General features: G+C 56.2%; 1 protein-coding gene across 5 annotated transcripts in view; it reads left to right on the forward strand.

Annotated features, from left to right (window-relative positions):
- Nucleotides 1–21245, forward strand: part of PDE2A (phosphodiesterase 2A) — a 102829-nt gene that overhangs the window by 19730 nt on the left and 61854 nt on the right. For 3 of the 5 annotated variants that reach the window (XM_039470773.2, XM_010334293.3, XM_039470775.2), the window contains exon 2: nt 15199–15271. In XM_039470773.2, the coding sequence (XP_039326707.1) occupies nt 15199–15271 (73 nt within the window). Of the gene's footprint in view, nt 1–15039; nt 15272–21245 lie in introns of those variants that run through there. The other 2 variants (XM_039470774.2, XM_010334294.3) reach the window with 2 other exon arrangements.

Here is a 21245-nt window from a genome sequence, read left to right on the forward strand (position 1 = left end):
GTGGCACTCTTAGCCTCCAGCCAGGGCTCCAACGAAGAGCCCAGAGACCCCTTTGGCTCTGGACTTGGAATTGGTGTGTGTGAGGGGGGCTGGGGCCTGAGGAAGATCGAGGGAGCGGGAGGGGCAGGGGCCAGGGCATGGAGCTGCGTCTGGAATGGACTGGAGTTCATTCAGATTGTTCCATCCAGGGGTCTTGGGGACAGTTGTTTCTCTCCTTCCTTCCTGCCTTCTTTTCACTCCTCTTTCCACTTCATCCCTCCTCTTCATCCCTCCTCTTTCCACTTCTCCCACTTCCTCTGAGCCCTGTTTCTGTTTGAGGTCCTGGGCTGCCAGCCCTTTCCCCCTCCTCTGGGAATCAAGGCCGGCTCAGCTGTCACCCCGGGGAGCCGAGTGAGGTTGGGGACAACCAACTCTTGGTCTAGGCCTCAGGGAAGGTGTGTGGGGACCACTGATGGCTCTGTGGGAGGGCCTGGCCCCTGCCCTGTTGAGTGGGGAGGAGGCTTTCAGTGGAGAGGCAAGGTTGGAGATGAAGCAGCGTGGGATGGGGAGCGACAGGTGTTTAGCGTGGCCTGTGTGTGAGATGCAGAGTGGAGAACGTGGGAGGACTCGAGGCTGGAGAAGGACTGGGAGGGAGGGATGCGGTGAGGAGTTTGCAGTTTGTCCCCAGGGAAAGAGGAGTCCTGAAGATTTGTGTTATTGCTGCTTTGATTTTTAAATGGGAGGGTTCATTTTAGAGATGGCGAAACAGGCCCAGGGTGGGAAAGTGACTTGTTCAACCTCGCTGAAGTGTCTAGAGACAGACTGAGACTTAGGCCTCCTTGGGTCCGGCTGGACTCTAGCTGGGACGTTTTGCCCCAGACTTGCTGGCCAGGATTTTCCTAGGTAACCACTATCTCCGAGAAAGGTGGGGAGAGCACATGGGTGACTTTGCCCTCAGTTTGAATGAAATTTGCATCAGTGAGGGCTGTGCTGATTGTCCTTCCTGCCTGTGTCTGGCAGACTGGCCTGGTTGGGGGTGGGGGTGGGGGTGGGGTGGAGGCAGACGTCCAGGGAAGGATTTGGGAAGTTAGGGGCTTGGCCAGGGCCACCAAGGCATTAGAGACAGAAATGGATCCCAACTCAGGTTTTTGGAGACCCAGCCTAGACTGTGTGCTCCATCCCCTTCCTCCCGTTCTCAGGGGCCTTTGGCTGAGTTGGGCACTTACAGGAGGCAAGCCCCCCTGTCCCCCCAGCCCCTCACATGCTCCTCAGGACTCCTCCTGGTCCTGGGGCCTGATATTGGGCCTACTGTGCTGGAATTTATCCAGGCAGAAAAAACCTTTAGCTCCATTATCCTGATGAAGAAACTGAGGTCTCAAGGTAACAGTGACTCAGGGTTATGAGAGCTCAGTAGCTGGGCTGGGCCTGGCTGCCAGGCCCTCGGCCTGTCTACACAGCCTCCCCTCACTGCTCTCCCCTCGTCTCTACCCGCCACTGTGCGGCATGGTCGGGCCTGCTAGCCTTGATAGATGGCTCTGCAGCTCAGCCTCCCTCCCATTCCTCTCCGGATGCTGGGCCGTTAGCCTCCTAATCACCAGTCCTGCCTGGTGGCCGCCAAGCTGTCCATCTCCCCACGCAGCCTTGCCCCACACAGGTGGTTTTATTTTGGGGGAAGGAGGGCACAGCAGGTCTTCCTCCGACGCTGAGCTGAGAGTTCAGCTGCAGCCCCCACCCTAGGGGGCTCGAGGATTAGGGAACAGCCTGCACTCCCTTGCTGGAGAGTCAGAAATCCCTTCTGGATCTCCCTAAGGCACCTGCACATGCACACACAGGTGCACACACTCACAGTAACACTAATAAAAGCTTTTGTATATCAAAAGAATATTGTATGGCAGCCATGGTTGCAGAGCCGTGGGTATCATCTCATTCATCCTATCTGTTGGGTATAATCGGCAGCTCAAAGGTACAGATACAGAAACTCATGCCCAGAGAGGTTAAGTGGCTTGCATAGGTTCCATATCCAGGAAATGAAAGAGCTGGGATTTGAACCCAGATCTGTATGGCTCACATCTTGCATTCACAACTCCTGCTCTACTGACTCACCTGTGCACACATGAACACAGGCTACCATTTCAGCTCTTGTACCATCCATCTACCTGGGCCACGTTCTTGCGGATGAGGAGAATGCGGGCTGCAGAGAGGGTGAGGGGTCACTGCTCATTGTTCTCAGGTTGCCCGAGCTCATTGTCCCCAGGCTGTCTCATCCTGGCTATGGCACTGGCTGGCTGGGGAGCTGCATGGAGGTGGCAGCCTCCAGGCAGTAGAAAGGGGAGGCTGGGAGACAGTCAATCGATCATCCCTGCAGTGCCTCCTTCCAGGAACTGGGGCCCAGGGGAGTGTGGCGCCGTGGGTCGATGTTCTGGGCAGCAGCGCAGTCTCGGAGTGCGTACAGGGTATGTGTAGGGCAAGGCTGGTGTGCAGCTGCCCGCCTTGCCCTGGCTCCCTTCCCTTGCTCCTGCCTTCTTCCTGCCAGCCTCACACCTCCTACTGATTCCCCACTGTCCCCACCCTGGGCGCTATAGAGGCTGAGAATCAAACTCTCAGTTCCCAGGCACCTGTGTGCCTGCTGCTACCGTCTCGCCTTGCCCCAGAGGCAGATCTTGGGTGGGTGCTTCGAGAGTCACCCTGTGGTGGTTGGGGATGGGTGGGTAGGGGGACCAGGGGCTAGAGCTTTGGGGAGATGAGACAAGCCCCCCTCAGAGCCTTTGGAGACCTCAACAGACAATATGATGAGATAAGAAATGTAAAGGGGCACATAGTGGGTGCTGAATTAATCCTATCTCGTTCCTCCTGTAAGAGTCTGGAGAAACCAAGAGCAGCAGGGTGCCTCTGAGGGCACGGGAGCTCCCAGGCTGGCTGGCAGGTGCGGCTAACAGGGTTAGCAATCCCAGAGAGAGGTAGCTTGGGGCAGAGGAGAGCGTGCTGCCGAGGGGAGAGGAGGTGCCTTGTGCTGGGAGCAGTGGTGGCTGGAGGAGGGCTGGGGACCCTCCCTTGGGACCCCACACTCTCTGGGAGGGGCTCTTGAGCAGGCCTAGTCACCTTCCTTCTTGGCTGCTTCCTCCCCAGGCTCTCCCACCTGCACTGGCCTCAAGAGAGCTAGGCTTGAGCCACGGTTCAGGCACCTGCTGGCTGGTGGAGGTTAGGGCAAATCGCTTTCCTCAGCCCTCTCATCCATGACAGGCTCTGGTGAGGGTTAAATGAGATGTTGCCTGTCAAGCATCTGCCACTTCCCTGACACCGAACAGCTAGGCTGCTCTGGGTTCTCCAGCACCTGCCTCCCCTGGTCCTAGCGCTGGGTGGGCAGCTGTGGTCCGCCGGTCACTGGTGGGTCCCCAGGGCCCTGACACAGGGCCTGCTGTCGAGGAAGAGGGAAGTAAATATCCCAGGGCTCGAGCTCTGCTCCCCCATCGAGGTGTCCCGTCTTAGGCTCTGTCAGCTCCTTGTTCACTCTGATACGGGGACAAATGTGCCTCTCTGCACTAACTGAGCTCCCATGGGCAACTAGGAGTGGTGTCGCTCTGGGTGGGGGTGGGCAAGGATCTCTGGACTGGGTTCCCAAGCCCTGACTTCCTGCTATTTCAGGCACTGCCTCATTGTTTCATCTTGGGCAAGACCTGTCCCCTTGGGGGTAAGAGAAACATGTGACCTCTGACCTCCAGAGTCTCTCTTCTGAGGTTCTGTGCCCAGATGATTCTGCGTTCTAGGGAAGAGGCCAGGCTGCAGGAAGACACCCAAGCCACTGATGGGCAGACTCAGGAGGAGGGGCCCAGGATGGGCCAGCTCAGGACTCTGGTGGTCTCGGTGCCCTTGACCTGGCATTGCTACCGTTTTGCTCCAGTGCCGTCTGCTCTGTCTCCGCGTCTGCGTTCCCTGCCTGTCCCTCTGCGGTCCTCTCCTCTCGTCCTTTATCATTGTCCCTATATTGCCTCTGGCCTCGGGCTTATCTCCTCCTGTCATGCTTCCATCCATCTCTGTCACTCCCCTGCGGCTCTCCCCTGCTCCCTGGCACACCCTCTCTCTCCCTGGGAGTCGGGAGTGGGGCCTCACTGGGAATCAGGCCCTCCCTGCCTCTGCTCTCTAAGCAGTCTCCGAGACTCTGGCCAGCTCTTGTCTTCTTCCACCTTCTTGAATCTCTTGCTGTATGATGGTGTCTCTGCCTTTCACTGTCTCTGAACTCCCTTTGTTTTTCTCTGTATGCTTCTCTCTGCCCTTATCTCTGGGCCTCTGTCTTTCAGGGCCTGACTGGTCTTGACCTCTCTGCTTCCTTCTTCCCCTCAAGAGTCCAGCCGGGCAGCAGGTCCAGCCCTCTAGCCCAGAGAACAGATGGAGTCCACCCTCCCTCTCTCTTGCTGGCTGCCTCAGAAGCCCCCAGCAATGGCCTCCATCCTGCACTGTGCCTTGTTGCTAGGCCTTGAGCTGGCAGCACCTGGCTTCCATAGCGACGGGTGCCTAGAAACAGAATGCCACATCTCCCAGTCCCACCACGGGAGCCTTTGCCAATCGAGCGAGCGCCTTTTGATCAATCAGGAAGCGTGGCCAGACTCTAGGCTGCCTCCAACTTGAGGAGGCAAGAGAGGAGGGGACTGTGGTCTCTGCCTTCTGGAGCTGAGGGGACTGCTGGGGTGGGAGGAGTTGCTCAAGTATGGCCCTGAAGGCAAGGAAGGAGCTGGGGGAAGTCCTGGGCTCCCCCCCGCCCCCCCGCCTCAGTCAGCCTGCTGCAAGAGGCATGAGCTTGGGAGCTGGAAGGGGCTGTGTTGAAATTGCTGTTCTACCATTTCTAGCTGCCTGACTTTAGACAAATGATCTCAGGTACCAGGGCCTCAGTTTCATCAACTGCAAAACTGGGCTAATAATATGAAGATGAAATGAGAGAATAGATCTGGCATTTAGAAGATGATCATCAATGGCCATTCCCCTATTTTCCCCTTTAAAGTTGTTTAAGATTTAATTGGCAGAGGGGAGGAGGAGGGTTCTCCAGGCCTGTGGAATGGGGTAAGCAAGCGAGCGGAGGCTGGCCCGCACCTCACACATGCAGGAGTGTTTAGGGAGGATCAGGGGCCGTACGTATCTGGAAATGGTTCTGCCGAAAGCAGCCAGGCTAAGCTGGGTGCCATGTCATGCACCTGTAATTCCAGCTACCAGGGAGACTGAGGCAGGAGGATCCCTTGAGCCCTGGAGTTCCAGATCAGCCTAGGCAACATAGTGAGACCCCGCCTGAAACAAAACAAAACAAAACAAAACAAAACAGGCAAGCTGAGGGGCACATGGAAAAGGGACTCTGTCTTCTGGGAGGTATATTCTTGCCAGGTGGAAAGGGATGGGCTTGATCATTTTCTCCTCTAGCATTTGGGGCTGCTGGGTGGGGACCCACACTGGGGCCCCCTTGCCAATTCTCATGCTGCTCCCTACTTCTGCCCTGTCACTCGGCCCTGGGAGAGGGGCTCTCACTGGTTCTTCTTCCTGCCAGGCCTGCCCACCAAGACTGCCATGGCCACACAGCCTGAATCCTGGGGCCACCAAGTGTCCATTGAAGGCCTCACGCTGTCATTGCAGAGATGAAGAAACTGAGGCTCAGAAGTGGGAGGTCCCAGCTTTTCCCTCCTTTTAGGCCTGTCTTCTGCATTAAGGACTTCAGGCCACCAGGGAAGGTGGGGAGGGAGGAGAGGAAATGAGTAGACTTGGCAGGGAGGGCACTGAGGACAAAGTCTCATGTCACTGGGGCGGCCAGGAAAGGGTTAAACATCGTATACCCAAGCCATGGGCACTGGCACTGCCAGAGGACACTGAGGCCTGCTGGGGCGTGAGGACAACAAGCAACATTCTTTACTGAGCTGTCAGGAGTGCCAAGCTCTCTGTTAAGTACTTTTGAGCCTCTTCTCATGTATTCACAGCTACCTTCCAAGGAAGGCCAGTTGATCCCCAGTTTAGATGTGAGAAAACAGGGGCTCCAGGAGGCTCTAAGGTTGCACAGACGGAGAGTGGGGGGGCTTAGACTGAGTCACCCACCCAGACCCTGGCCCCTCCCTGTGTCCCCCTTCCAGGACACCCATCACTCCCTTGACACCGCCTGGGAGTGGGTGTTCATTTCCTTGGGCTTCCCAGTCCTTGTCCTTAGTATCCCCTACTGCAGGCAGGCACAGGTGCTTACTGCTGCCCTCCCCTTTACCTGGCATCACAGAGACTCAAGCCTACTGACAATTAGACTCTCAGGGGCATAGAAACCGGGTGCTGGAGTCCTGGAGTCCTGCAGTTGGGCGACTCAGGCAGTCAGGACAATAGAATGTTAGAATCTTGGGCTTCTACGTTCTCAAGATCTCAGGTTCTCGTATTCATAGAATGTAAGCAGCACAGACTCTTTGAATGATGGGGTGTTATAATAGAGCCTTTGATTTTCTAAGAACATGAAGGTCTGGGAGTTCTTGGAGCCTTGAAGCCATAGACAGGGGCCTCCCTGTGTGATGGTTATGAGTTAGCATGAGGCCTTGGTTCCTGTTGCTTAGACTTTCTTGCCTTATCCCCGATGGGCTCAGCTCTTAGTAGCCTCTCTCTGTGTGTGTGTGTGTGTGTGTGTGTGTGTGTGTGTGTGTGTGTGTGTGTATGTATGTGTGTGTATGTAGTGGGGACTGTGGTCAGTGACTGACTCTAGCCTGAGGCACCTCTGGAATGGAGCCAGCCCAGGAATAGCAGGTGGAGGAAAGCCGAGCAGCCTCAGGGCTGCAGCTGTCTGGTGGTGCAGGGCAGGGCTCTGGGTGGCTGCCTTTGGCAGAGGACCAGCCTGCCTCCATCGTCCCCTACCCAGCCTTCTACCAGGGTCAGGAAGAGGCATCTCCATGGCACCCCTAGGGCTGGTGTCAGAGCACCCCCTCCAGGTCCTGCAGACTGGATAGCAGGAGCTGCCACTGAGGAGAGGAGATTGGGGAGGGACTGGGACCTTTATCTGCGGTGAGTTGGGGCATGGGAGATGAGAGAGAGCGTGGGGCTCAGTGAGGGGTGTGGGATCAGTGAAGGGGCTGGAGATTTAGTGCTGGGCTGGGGCTTAGGAAGGAGGCAAGGGCTTTGTGGGTGGGAGACCTTTTGAGAGGGTGGAGACTCTGAGAGAAGGATGGGGGCTCAGCAAGCGGATGTGGCTCAGTGGAGGTTGCTGAAGAGTTTCTTGGGGTTGGCCGGACATAGTGGCTCATGCCTATAATCCCAGCACTTTGGGAGGCCAAGGCAGGTAGATCCCTTGAGGTCAGCAGTTTGAGACGAGCCTGGCCAACATGGTGAAACTCCATCTCTATCAAAAAATACAAAAATTAGCCGGGTATAATGGCAGGTACCTGTAATCCCAGCTACTAGGGAGGCTGAGGCGGGAGAATTGCTTGAACCTGGGAGGTGGAGGTTGCAGTGAGCTGAGATTCCGCCAGTGCACTCCAGCCTGAGCGACACAGTGAGATTCCATCTCAAAAAAAAAAAAAAAAAAGGCCGGGCGCGGTGGCTCAAGCCTGTAATCCCGGCACTTTGGGAGGCCGAGGCGGGTGGATCACAAGGTCGAGAGATCGAGACCATCCTGGTCAACATGGTGAAACCCCGTCTCTACTAAAAATACAAAAAATTAGCTGGGCATGGTGGCACGTGCCTGTAATCCCAGCTACTCAGGAGGCTGAGGCAGGAGAATTGCCTGAACTCAGGAGGCGGAGGTTGCGGTGAGCCGAGATCGCGCCATTGCACTCCAGCCTGGGTAACAAGAGTGAAACTCCGTCTCAAAAAAAAAAAAAAAAAAAAAAAAAAAAAAAAAAAAGTTTCTCAGGGTTGTCTCTGTGCTGCTGCAGGTTTCTGAGAGTGGCGGGTGGGGTTAGGGGAACTCTCTGTCCCTGGTGTAGGCTGAGAAGCAAGAGCTCCTTTTCCCAACTCCGCCCAAAGCTGGACAGGTTAGAGCTGCTGAGAAGGCTGGCATCTGCCTCTCCTATTGCTCATCTTCCTTTCTGGTTTCCATGGGAATCTGTGGCTCAGGATGAGCAGGGGTTGACAGGATGGCGCTGTGGGAGGAGTCAGTGTGAGGCAGAGCAATCCCACATGGGAAGGAGCCAGCTGGTAAGAAAGTGAGCTCCCTGTCCCTGGAAGTGTGCAAGCCGGGCAGGGGCTGAATGGCTAGAGTGACTCCAAAAAGGGGTTCAGATAGGGTAGAGGAAGCAGTCTGGAGGCCACTTCTCTGTGACAATCATATTTTGTGTGACTGGCCCAGGTGGCCCCACCAACCCCACCTTTCAGACGCCACTGGGCCTCATAGAGGGGTCGCTGCACCCTAGGCTCTGCCTCTGATCCACCCCCAACTCCTGTGCTCTGTGCCCAGCCTATGCTGGACATGGACATGTGGAGCTGAATCCGACTCAGCCGCTGCCTGGAAGAGCCCCAGTCTGATGGGGGAGGCACACAGGGACACAAATACATCTGGGCAAGTCCTACAAAATGGGGCAGACCTGGCTGGGAGGCAGTTCCACCACTGACTCCTGCAGTCTGTAGATGTCTTTTTGAGCAATTCTTCTGGGTCAAGACTTGTTCTGTTTGCTGGGGTGAAACAGCAGTGAGCAAAACAGAGCTGACAGCATGGTGGGAAGGTTGAGCTCCTCCAGACCGTGATGAGAAGTGTTGGTGAGCGGTGGGGAGTGTGGCCGGAAGGTGGAGTGTGGCCGGAAAGCAGAGTGTGGGCGCAGCATGAGAGGAGGCTCTCCCCAGGCTTAAGGACCTGGAAGGCCTTGAAGGCCAAGACCAGCGCTCCAATTGTCCTGCGGGCAATGGGAAGCCATATGGGTGAGGGTGAGGCAGAGTCAGACTTGGGTGTGGAAGAAATGACTCCAGCCATTGTGGGCATCAAAAAGGAGGCACAGTGGTCCTGGGAGGAAGCACAGAAGCAGGCGTGGCCACCTGTGCCTGTGTAGGAGCCGTGGGAGCATGTGCCCGAAGATGTGCATAGGACTAGGGTGTAGGAGTGATAGGAACATGGACGTGTATCTGTGGAAAGACTTTAGTTGTGCATAGGGGTGTACGTGTTTATGATTGTGTAGCCCAGGGAAGCCTATTAAAAGGAAGGATCTTGGGGTCTGTGGATGAGGGGGAGCAGATACTGAGGCCTAGGGTATGCTGGGGCTTGTGCTCCCTGGACTTCAGCCCCTGTGAGCCGACCGGTCTTACACTAGTCCTGGACTAGAATCCTATGGGGTCCCTTCCCCCGAGGGTCATGGGGCCAGCCATCTGCTGCAGACAAGACAAACATGCATGCAAACCACATGAAAATGGATGAGACCTGTGGCTGACCCACCACACAGCCACTCATCCCCTGGGCCTGAGTTCACTCCGCCTGTGCCCTTCCTGACCAGAGCTGCTGCCAGGGCTCTGGGAACAGGCCTTGTCCAGCAGGAGCTGAAATCCACATTGTCCCCAGCACCTGCCTATGGCCACATTCTTTCCCTGTGAGGGCTACAGCCACACCTGGAGTCATAGCCAGCAGACACACAGAGCTGGATCTGGACTGCTGGCCATGGGCAGCACCTCTGGCAGGTGGGAATTTGAGCATACATACATGTCACATACTTGCATACACATTCACACGTGAAAGCACACTCATGCTATTCCTGGACACTTGTGTATGTACAAAACTGCACACATATATGTGCATAGACACTCGCATCTGCACACAGACACATGCTTATCTGTGTACACACATGTGTCAACTCCTGAAGATACACAGACATATCTGTGTACATACATATAACGTCAGCTATACCACAGCAGTATCACACACCCTCACAAGGATAGAAACCTGTATTCACGCCCTCTCCCACCCTCACACACATCATGCTTGCAAGCCTGTGTGCAGCCTTACACACATGCACACACAACATGGAGTGGCCTAAGGGTGGCTCACCCCTACCCAGGTGAATACTCATGTGCACTCTAGGGCTGAAGTGTTGAGGACTGGGTCTGGATGGAGACAGAACCCACAGAGATGTCAGCATCTTGCAGGAAGCATCTTAGATTGTCCCTTCACAGAGCCCTTGAAAGTAGGGCCCTCTTTTAGTCCATGGGCTCTAGCCCAGGTCACAGAGAGAGCAAGTCACACACAGCCTCTCCTGAGAGGCCTCCAATACCAGGATCTAGCCCTTGCCCATATCTTAGGGCCTGGTGCCTGCATAGGCCCAGAGAGGTACCTTCTGCCCAGGGAGGCCTGCCTGGATACTACTTCCCTCCACCTCAGCTTCCTGAGCACTCAAAGAGAAGCAGGCCAACCTTCACGCCTACTGAGAAGTCTGAGGCTAGAGAGGGTCAAAGCCTTGCCTGAGGTCACCCAGGATGTCAGGGAAGGGCTCAAGTTTGAACCTGAGCTTCCAGGGTGGTCTAACTGTGGTCTATGGCAATAGGATAGATGCTTGTCAGGCAGCAGACAGGCCGGTGGAAGCAGGGAACGTGGTTGTGGGGGATGGGAAAAGACTTACAGTCTATGGAGGGTCTGTCAGGACCAAGTGTGGGAGACGGAGAGAAGGAGCTTCTTTACCAGAGCTCACTGGGCATCACAGGGCTCCCAGCCTGGCTCAACCATGGGGACTCAGGGAAGAATCAGACAGTCCCTACTCTTGAGGGAGGGCTGGGGATATGGGAAGAAGGAAGAAGGCAGTGTAGACTGGGGAGATACTGGTGGGAACTACTTCTGTTTGGATGGTTTTTTTTTTTTTTTTTTTTTCCCTGCATCTTGAAAGATCTGACTTAAATTTCTTTACCTTCAATACTTGGCATGGCGTACATTCCCAGTAAATATTTATGGCATGAATGAATGAACAAAAGTATGATATTGGTAGGCAGATGTGCCTTTGGAAGGGCATTCAAAATAGGAGGGCAACAGGTTGGGGAAAGGCAAGGAGGTGGAAGAAAAGCCAGAGGGTTGGCCAAGCATGGTGGTTCATGCCTGTAATCCCAGCTACTTGGGAGGCTGAGGCAGGAGAATCACTTGAACCCAGGAGGCAGAGGTTATGGTGAGCTGTTGCACTCCAACCCGGGCAACAAGAGTGAAACACCATCTCAAAAAAAACAAAAAGAAAAAAGCCAGAAGTTCGGGGTACAGCTGAGTCAGGCGTGGCTAGATGGGAAGCGGCAGGAGAAGCAGCAGGAAAAAGTCACTGGGGATGAGCCTTGCATGTTGTACTGACTTTGGATGCTGCCTTGGAGGCCATGGGGAGTGCAGTGAAGGTTATGAGCAGAGGGTGAACATGGTCAGAGGGAACCTGCCCGAGAGGAGCCTGGGTTACATAGTAGCTGCTCGTCCTTGGTGCAAAGAGCACTGGGTTTGGAGTCTAGAGGCTTGGGTCCACATTCCTGTAGTAACCAGCTGTGCCATCTCGAGGAAGTATCTAGATTTCTCTGAGCCTCAGTTTCCCTATTTGTAAAATGTGGCTAACGCTGTGCCTCCTGAGGCTGTTGGTTGGGGTCTGGGTGAGGAAATGCTTTGGCAGCACAAGGTCCCACCAATGAGAGGTGTCATTTTTATTAGGAACAAGGCAGGGCTGGTGCCTGGACAGGGCCTGAGGCTGAGTGGGTCCAGGACCCAGGCTGACAGCTGAGTCACCTTTTCCAGGCCAAGTGGCCTCTAAGGTGGGGAGACAAAAAGAGTTGACTAGAGGGGCTGGGCTAGGCATTCCTGAGCTGGATCTGGGAGGAAAGCTGGGGCTGGGGCTGGGCTTCCTGGTGTCTGAGATGGCAGAGGGTACAGACACTGGGATAGTAGGACCCTTAGTCACTGCATTCTTAGGAACAAAAGAAGAGCTGGGAAATCTGATTTCCTTACTTGCCTTTGCTCAATAACCAAGGAATGTTATTTAAGGCACAGTCTGGAGCGAGGTGGCCTGGGTTTGAATTTTGACTACTTGCTAGCTGTGTGACCATGGGCAAGTTACTTAGTCTTTTTGTGCCTCGGTTTTCCTTATCTGTGAAATGTGACTAAAATAGATCCCACCTAATGTCATTGTTGAGAAGATGAAACGTGAGGCACACAGTGTGTGCTCAATACATGTGAAAGCCTATCAGTTCCGGATGTACACACTCGGCCCGTAGGGGCCAGCCCTGGCCCTCACCTCCATGGGACAGATGTCAGCCCGGGAGGAGATGCACCTACCTAGGGTTCTCTGACATGGCAGCAAATTAGAATCACCTGGGGATTTTGCAAATAGCTGGGATGGGGGTTCCAGAAGTCAGCATTTAAAATGCTCCCAGGCAATTCTAACATGAGTCAGGGTGAGAACCCAGCACAGGATCACAGAACGTGGAGCTGGAGTGAGGCAGGGATTTGTGTGTGGCTGGAGGAGTCCTAGGAGCAGGGGTTGCTCTTAGCTGTAAGAGCTCAGCAAGGCCTCTAAATGTGCCAACTCAAGGAGCCCTGGTTGCCCCCTCAGGGAGGGCGCTGGCTGGGGAATTTCAGGGATTGTGTGAGAGGGTGTTTGTGAAAGGACTCTGCACTCTACCAAGCACTGAGAGAAAGCAGTGCGCTTTTTTACTGACTCTCGTGTAATAACATTTCGCAGAGGGGGAAATGGAGGCCTAGAGAGGTGCTGTGGCCTGCTCAGAATCCCATAGCAAGTCTAGGCATAGTTAGGACTCAAGCCCTCCGAAGAATGCTTGGATCTGAAAGGTTGACACAGGAAGACTCTGAGTTGAGGGATGTATACAGCATGCACCAGCCACCCCAGTCATTGAGCTGGAGTTGGAGAGATTCAAATAAGACTTAAGAAATAACTTCTCAAGAGGTGAGTGCCGTGGAGGTGGTGCTGGAGTTGGGAGCCCAAGAGACGGTGGCGGTGCCAGAGCAGGGTTGGCTGTTGGCCATGGTCTGAGGTGGCCTTCCCTGAAGAACAAGTAACTCCGGCCAGTGGCTGTAAACAGGTACCTCCCCGGCTCCTGTGTCCCACCCAGGCTTGTCCAGAGCCCAGGACTGAGCCAGTGACCCATGCTCAGAATTTACCAAGAGACCTGTGCACTGAGCTCAGGCTGAGACCTAGTCCTTCCCGCAGCCCTTACATGGGTCATCCCCTTTTACGGAAGAGAAAACTGAGGTCAAAAATAGGAAGGGAGGCCCTGTGGGGCCAGAACCTGTACACATCGTAGCCCAGGCAATCTTCTCTACAGTGCTAATAAATAGGAAGAATTGCCCCTGTTTTGAAGAGTCAATAAAATACATTGACTTGGCCCAGATCACTTACTGCACACCTCTAAGTTCCCCGATGTGACTCCTAGGAAAGACACAAAAAAGGTCTACCCAGAGGGATAAGGTAGTAACTAGGGAAGCCCTCCCAGAGGAGGTGCATCTTCAAATGACCCCTAAATGACAGGCAGGAGGAGAGGATCTGGGAGGGCATTGGGGGCGGGGCGGCATGGGCAGAGGCCTGGAGGTGAGAGTGAGTCAGTCACTGATGTGAGAAGAGCAAGAAGTAGAAGTGTAAGGAACGGTGGGAGGGGAGTTGGAGCTGGATGAACAAATGAGGGTTCAGCTGTAGCGGTTCTGGCCCGCCAGGTTGAGGGCTCCAGCTATATTGTGTTGGTGGTAGGGAGCCACTGAGGATGAGTAGGGGAGAGCATGCCAGAGAGTGCCTCAGAAAGAAAGGTTGGAGAAATGCTAGCGTGCAGGGCCGCCCCCTGAGCTGGTGGGGTGGCCCGGCTCTGCCAAGGCTATGTGCCAGCTGCCTGGACTGTGTCCAGGACTGGGCACAGTGACTCAATATTGAGGAAATCGGTCCCCAGGGAGAAAGGGCCCCAATGAATCACCCAACGGAGGCTGGGAGGCCAGGAGGCTAGGGGCTCACTGAGTCACTCTTCAAGAGTTGGTGAGGAGAGCTACAGAGAGAGGGGTGGGCAGTGCATGGGTGGGGGGGGGGGGCAGATTTAGGTCAGGTCCCAGTGAGGGCTGTCGGGGACTCTGCCTTCTCGCCATTCCCGGGTTTGATCCTTCTGGCGGTCCTGTGAGGGAGATGAGAACACTGAGGCCCAGGAGTGGGGGGAGGGGATGCACCAAGGTCAGGCAGCAAGTCGCTGGCAAAGGCCTAACGAGACCCAAGCACACTCTACAGTCCAGAGCCGTCCCGCCGCCCCAGCCGCTTTCATGCCAAGCGAAGGCTAACCGGGTCGGTCCTGGCAGGGAGCTGACCCCGGTTACCTGCTGAACCCCCACGCGGCCCCTCCGGGTAGCCGGCGACTGAGGCTGGGCTGCGCTGCCGCGATGGGACGGCAGGGGGCGCAGGAGCGTCGCGGCTGCCGCAGGCGCCTTAATCCAGAAGCCGCTCTGCGGAGAAACGCGCTCCAGGCGCGCTGGTCCCACCGCGGAACTGCGGACCGTGTGGCCCTGGGGCCTGCACCCTCTCCGGCTCCGGGGACGCCGACGCAGACCTGCCCGCCCAGGCCTGGGGGCCCAGTCAGGAGCGGCCGCTATGTGTGCGCTCCGTGTCTGTGCACACGTGTCTCCCTCGCAGACTGGCGACTGCTCCGGGGGCCTGTCCGTCTCGGAGTGACCTCCAACATTCTCCCCGCTTCCCCCTGCCTCCCGGGTCCAGGGAGAGGAGCAAGCCCGAGGCTCCTGCGGTGTCCGCGGCCCCTGCCCCGCTTCCCCTTCTCCTTCCCTCCCCACCCTACCCCACTGCGCCGGTCTCCGCCTGGGGCTCTGGCCGGGCCCGGGACCCAAAGTGGTGGCGGGAAGACAGGGTGCGATCAGACAGGGTGGGGGCCCTGAGAGCAACCCCTGCGAGATGCGAGGGAAGTGGCGACTGGGCGAGGGCCAGGGAGCGCAGGCTGAGAGCCGGCTTCCTGGCGGGGTCCCAGCAGCAGGCCAGCTGGAAGGGCCGAGGGAACCGAGGGCGGAGGGAGAAGCGGGGTGACGGCGGCGGGGGTGGTCCGGTGGGGTCGGAGGATCAGACCGGCCGAGAGGTGCGGTCCGTGGTGGCGGGGGACATAGGCGGGGCCGGGGCGGGCCGGGGGCGGGCGGGGGGCGGGCCAGGGCGGGGCCGGGGCGGACACTCGCGCGGACCCGGCGAAGCTGTCACGGACGCGCTGACCGAGCGCAGCGGCCGGGCCGGCGGGCGGGCGGGCGGCTGCGAGCATGGTCCTGGTGCTGCACCACATCCTCATCGCTGTTGTCCAATTCCTCAGGCGGGGCCAGCAGGTCTTCCTCAAGCCGGACGAGCCGCCGCCGCCGCCGCAGCCATGCGCCGACAGCCTGCAGGTAGGGGGGCCCCCGCGCTGGGCACCAGGAGAACGGGGTGTCCGGCGAGCGCCGGGCCGGTCCACCCGCCCCCGAGCTCCCCGAACCCTTCTCAGGGAGGAGACCCCTCCCCTAGTTCCGAATTCTACTCCAGTGCTGGGACGGCTGCGCAGACCAAGAGCCCTTGATGCCCCGGCTCTCAGTCCAAACGTCACCTCAGACTCCGAACTCCATTTGGATCCGGGGCTCCACCCCAAGCACTGAGCTTCCAGTCCACGCTGGGACCGCAGTGCACACTGAGAGCTCTGCCCAAGCCTCGAACTCCCTTTCCTTAGATTAGTGGGGACCCCTGCCCAGGACTTGGAACCTTCACCATTTATGTAGGACTCCCAGCACACCCAGAGCACCTGAACGCCCAGCTGTCCTCCAGGACCCCACCTCAGAGCCAACCTCACCCCAAGTACCGAACCTCCATTCCACAACCTCAACTGGTCACCCGCTCAGATTCCCACCCAAACATCTGAACTTCAGTCCTCAGCCTGGACCGGAACCCAGACTCCAAACCCTCCTTCCATCGGGGCTTCCCTGGCCTCCTCTGCAGGACCCGCTGCCCGATCCTTGCCCTCCCTCCTGTGTTGGAGGTCCCGGAGTCTTTACCCTTGAGGGGCCCTCCTCTGGTTTCTCTCTGGGGGCAGCAGTCCCACTTTATCCTTCGGGCTTCTCCTCTGGGTTCTCTTCAAGTGTTTCTGGGCTCTCTCTCTAATTTGGTCTCTTGCCCCATGTGCCCACCTCTCTTGGTCTGTCTTGGTCGCTTTCCCCATTTTCTTTAGGTCTCTATCTTTGCTTTGGGGTCTCTTTCTGTAGTCACCCCTTCCTCTTGAATCTACCTCTGCTTAGCTGTGAGGAGGGGGCAGGCTCAGCGAGCAGGGCTAGTCTCCCTGGGACCTCCCCTGCACCCCATGTTCTCAGGCATGGCATGGTGTGGGCTCAGGTGGAAAGGCCTGAATGTGGAGTGTGCTGCCCTCAGGTGGTGCCCAGGGATCTGAGGTGGTGAGAGAATGACATGGTGGGCACTGGCTTTTGTAACTTATAAAGCCCCTCATCTTTGCTGCCCCGGTCTTAATGGGGGTGGCTGGGGCTTGGGATGGGTAAGCGTAGACTGCAAACTGGCATCAGTCACCTGCGGTGGGATGTGTCCAGGCTGGATGGGTCTAGAGTGTATGTGTTTGTGTGTGTTCCTCTGTGTGTGTAGCACGGCCTGGGTTGCATGTGTTGGGTGTGTCTTGTGTGTCATCATGTGTGTTGTGCCATGTATGAATGTATCATCGCGAGTGGGATTATTTTGGGGAGATGAAAGGAAGTGTGGGGATTGTGAGTCTATGGCATTTCGTGCTGTGTGTGGCCGGGGAGGCAGTGTTGTGGCTGTGGAGTGGTAGCTGGGTGTATGGCTGTTGTGTGTGGGGAACTTGTGTGTCTGTGGCTATATGGCTGTCATTGTACAATGGAGTTGTTGCAGGAGCAACTTCCCTATGGGGTTGTATATGTGCTTGTGTATGTTGCTGGCTGTTGCGTGGCCAGGAAAGGCCACTGCAGGGGCCTGATGGCTTCCAGGGGTTGTCTTGTCAGAGATGAGTTGGGGCAGGGGGTGCTGTGTGTGCCAACGTGTTTGGAGCCTGGGTGGCTGGCTTAGAGTCACTGTGGCACGTTCTGGGATTGCTTGGGGAATATAGATATTGGGATCTGAGTGCCGGTGTTTGAGTGTCATGTGTCTGTGTGGTGGCTGCTCCTGCAATTCTGGACAGGAAAGGGTGAAGCAAGGGCTGAGGGGTCTGAGGCAAGGAGCCAGTTGACAAGTATGTGAGAGTGTATGTGTGTTTATGTGGGTGTGTGCCCGTGCGTGTACACGTGCATATGGGAATGGGGTGGGGTGGGAGGAGGCAGTGGGCCAGCAGAGCTGGCTGAGGGGCTGTGTATGCCACAAACGTGTGACATTAGATGTGCACATTATCAATGCAGGTTGTGTCTGCGTGTGTCTCTGTGTCTAGGTGGCGTGTGTGTTGAATTTAATTGGACGCATACGCCTGTGGTTGGGGAGGTGAGAGGTGTGTGAGCTGTGTGACTTTTTGGTGTGAGGTGTGGATTATGTGATCTTTTCTCCCCGTGAGCTATGTGTGTGTGTGGTGAGGAGGGGCGGGAGTGACCAGTGAGTGAGCGGTGTGCGTTGGGGGTGTTGAGGACTATAGAATGTGCTGCGGTGGGAGTGTGTGCATGAGGTGTGTGTGAGGAGTGAGTTCTGTAACATTTGGGGCATGTGGAATATAGCAGGTGTCCCATAAATGTCTGTGGAGTGACGCATGTGTGCAGGAGGGCTTGGCTGCCATCCTGTCCTTGCTCCCCTCCTGATCAGGTCCCTAGAGATGCCCTGGAATGTTCTCCCATGCCCCCCCCCCCCAGCCCCAGCTGCCCCTACCCTTTGCCCTTCATCCTCCTTGCCATGACCAAGGCCTTTGTTTTGGGTTTCCGGCAGAGCAGGCGCTGGACAGGCGGGCGGCAGGCGATGTCACAGTCTGGGAACCTTTGTTCTTTTCCTCTCAGTTTGACTGGTGTTTGGGGCCCCAGTTTGGAGGAGGGTGTGGAGAGGATGCACGTGGCAGCAAGGTCACTGTGTTTACTATACCTCTCGTGCTCCGCTGAGGGGAGGCTGCGGCTCGGGCAGCGAGGCCTGGGTGGTGTCTTTGGTGGCTCCCCTTGGTGTAAGAACAGCTTGGGTTGGGCTTGGAGTTTGCCAGTCTTGCAGTCTTGGTCCATGGTGGACCAGCGCTCTTCCTGGCTTGTGTCAGCGGGGCTGAGCAGCCAAGCACCCCCTTCTCCAGGTGCACCTGCCCTAGCTCTTCTCTGTGTGGCTGTAGGAAAGCTGATGGAGAAAACCAGGAAGACCTTGATGTAGCTCTCTGTGTTCACCCCACATCTGATGGAGGAGAAATAGTCCCTGTCCTCACAGAGACACTTATCCATAAGGGGAGAGCTGGTCACACCTTTGGGACCCTCTAGCCTGATGAGGGAGATGCAGTCTGTAGGACAGAGGTCATACCTTCCAGAGAGAGCTGGGGGAAAACCCTAACTGGGCCGCCTCCCAGCAGGTGCTTGAGAGAAGAAACATCCAAGACTCCTTGAGATCGGAAGGCACAGGGAAGTCCGAGACAGTCTGGGAAGGCGGCTGGGGTCGACGCTGCAGTGGCACTTTCCAGAAGGTTCTCTGAAATGAGTAGGCTTGAGCTGGGCCCTGAAGCGGGTGTTGGGGTGGGCAGAGAAATGCAGCCTGGGACTGAGGAGGTCTGGCCTGACTGGTAAAAGGGACCTTGAAGGCAACTGGCTGTTCCTCAGGTAACACTGTCTGGCTTCGGTGGCCATCCCTGGGCCTCCAGCCTTCTCAAGCTTTCATGGTTCCTTTTCTGTCCCATTGTCTCTGGCTGGAATTATCTTCATTGTCACTGACATGGTCATTGTCATCATCTTTTATGCAATTCCTTCCAAAGTCCAAGGTCCTTTCACAAATGTCTCATTTAACAGATAACTTATGCAATTGTCTAAAAGCCTTTATGGAGCACCTGCTGTGTACCAGGCAGACATAGTTTCAAGTGCTGGGGTCATGGTGGTGACCAAACTGGCCTCGTGGAGCTCCTGCCGTCTGTGTTCAGCTACGCTGTCAGTCGGCCTCCCTTCTGTGTTCCTTCAGTCTGGGGCACCTTGTTCTGTGGGGCTCCGCATGTGCCCCCTCTGGTCTGGGGTCTGGCTCCTGCCAGAATGGGAGCTCTGCAGAGGCTGGGCCCAGGTCTCTCCTCTACCCATCATGTGTGTCCTGAGCTGGGTCTGGCAGAGTCCAGATGTTCACATCTATCAGATGACTGGAACTGCCCTGCAGGGTTGGCAGCCTAGCTCCATCTAGGGAAACTGGGGCCCAGTGGATGAGGGGACTCAAGGCAGCATCCTCATCAGGCCCTTCTTTCACCAGTAGCTCCAGAGACCAAGAGAGTTCGGGTGACTGGTCCAGGTCTCACAGCAGGATGGCAGGTGTCAGAATACAGCACTTCTTGCTGCCAGGCTGGGTTCTAGCTCCAGCACCATGCTGCTCTCTGGCTGGCCTTCATGCTGCCTGCGGCGGGCAAACGATTATTAATGACCCCCCTGGCAAGGAGACAGGAAATGTTTCCCAGCCACAGCTGGGGACCTGCTCCCTGCCAGCCCTAGCTATCCATGCCCGCCCTGACCATGGCATCAGCGCTGAGATGTTGTCTTCATTCTGCCTCAGTCGTCTTTGCTCCTTCTGCCCATCCCCCACCTCCCTGATCTTGACATCCTAAGGGTAAATGACAAGAAGGGACAGAGCTTTCTTTTCTGTATCCCTGTCCCTCAGCACTTTCTCCAACCTGACTCATCTCCACCTTCTTCCTTGTCCCACACCAGCTAGAAGTAGCTCTTCCTCCAGGAGGGCTTCTCTGAATGCACAGCCAGCTCCTCCAGTGGCCCCTCCCCTGGGCTGAAGGCACTGAGTCCCCTCATTGCAGACTCTAGTCCTCCACTGATGGTTTGCTGTGATGGTTTGCCAGTCCTAGGGCTGGCCTGGGCACTTCCTGCAGCCTGTCCCCAGTTGCTGCCTTGGACTGACATATGGAGGGTCTTCCCAGATGCCATCTCCAGGAAGACCCCAGCTCTACCCAGCCTAGGGATTCTTACCTCCTTTGAGCACCCCGCCCTTCCTGTCTGAGTCACACATGTGTACTTCCAGGACTTCCTAGGTGGATGTTAGTGAAGGCCTGCTGTGTGCCCAGCAGAGAAGGTGGGAAGAGATGAGCAAGATGCAGGCCTTAAAATTCCCATACCTTCCCCCAAGCCTGAGCAGTGTTGCATCAGCCCCGTGGCAGGTGGCACAGACCTAGGTACTAGGGCTGGGGGCTGGGGACAGGGGGGCAGGGACTGATGATGGTAGAGTGTGAGGGGAGGGCAAAGAGGGAGATAAACTCAGGAGCCATGGTGATATAAATCAGGGACCCCTAATGCAGCCCAGTGTGGGAATGAGGGGCACGCTGGGGAGCTTCCAGGAGGAAACAAATCTAAACTGAGAGCCAAGGTTCAAGCCAGGAGAAAGATCCGGACAGAAGGGAGAGAATGGTTACTGTGAAGGTGTGTTGGTGGCAGACAGGGGAAGGAGAGCATGTGGCAGCGCCACTCCGTGGAGCAGGCCTCTGGGTGCTAGGTGGCTGGGCCCCGGGGATGAGGACTGGTGAAGCTGGCCCGATCGTGCAGGACTTGTAAGCCATGTTAAGGACTTTGGACATGTTCTGGAGGGGAACTGACTCTGGGGGAAGAGTTGAGAGAAGGGATGTGACAGATCAGATCTGCATGTTCGGGTGCTCTCTGGACCATGAGGTGGAGACTGAGGGGGAAGCTGGTGTGGTCCCGGCGAGGAGGGTGGTGATGAGGCCTGGACAGGGAAATGGCTGAACAATGGACAGGAGGGCTGGTGGAAGGAGCTGGCCAGCTGTGGAGGGAAAGGGGAAGGGAGGAGAATGCTGCCTCACTCAGGTGTCTGGGTGGGTTTTGTGCAGTCTCTGAGAGGTATAGGAGGGTAGACAGGGGTTAGTGGCAGATGCCTGGGCCTGTGTCAGGGCGCTTTAAGGACCAACAGGTTTCAGGAAAGCCTCCAAGGAGGTCGTAGTAGGCTTTGAAGCTAAAGGGAGACTGAAGCCCACTCAGGGCTCCTACAGCCTCACCTGTAACATGGGGAACTCAGGATCTGCCCTGGGCAAAGAGTGTTCAGAATTCAAGAATCAAAACAATCTGTGAAATGTAATACTTAATAAAATTCAAATCCAAAAATGTCTGAGTATATTCCAAAATGAGTAAAAATGTAAATTTATGAAAATGCTAAACATACGTGATTGTTCTAATGTAAATTGTAAGCCTCAGCTGCTTCCCCTAAACTTTGGATCCGGCT

Source organism: Saimiri boliviensis, chromosome 6 (assembly GCF_048565385.1).
Source record: "Saimiri boliviensis isolate mSaiBol1 chromosome 6, mSaiBol1.pri, whole genome shotgun sequence".
In the NCBI taxonomy this organism is placed as follows: Eukaryota; Metazoa; Chordata; class Mammalia; order Primates; family Cebidae; genus Saimiri; species Saimiri boliviensis.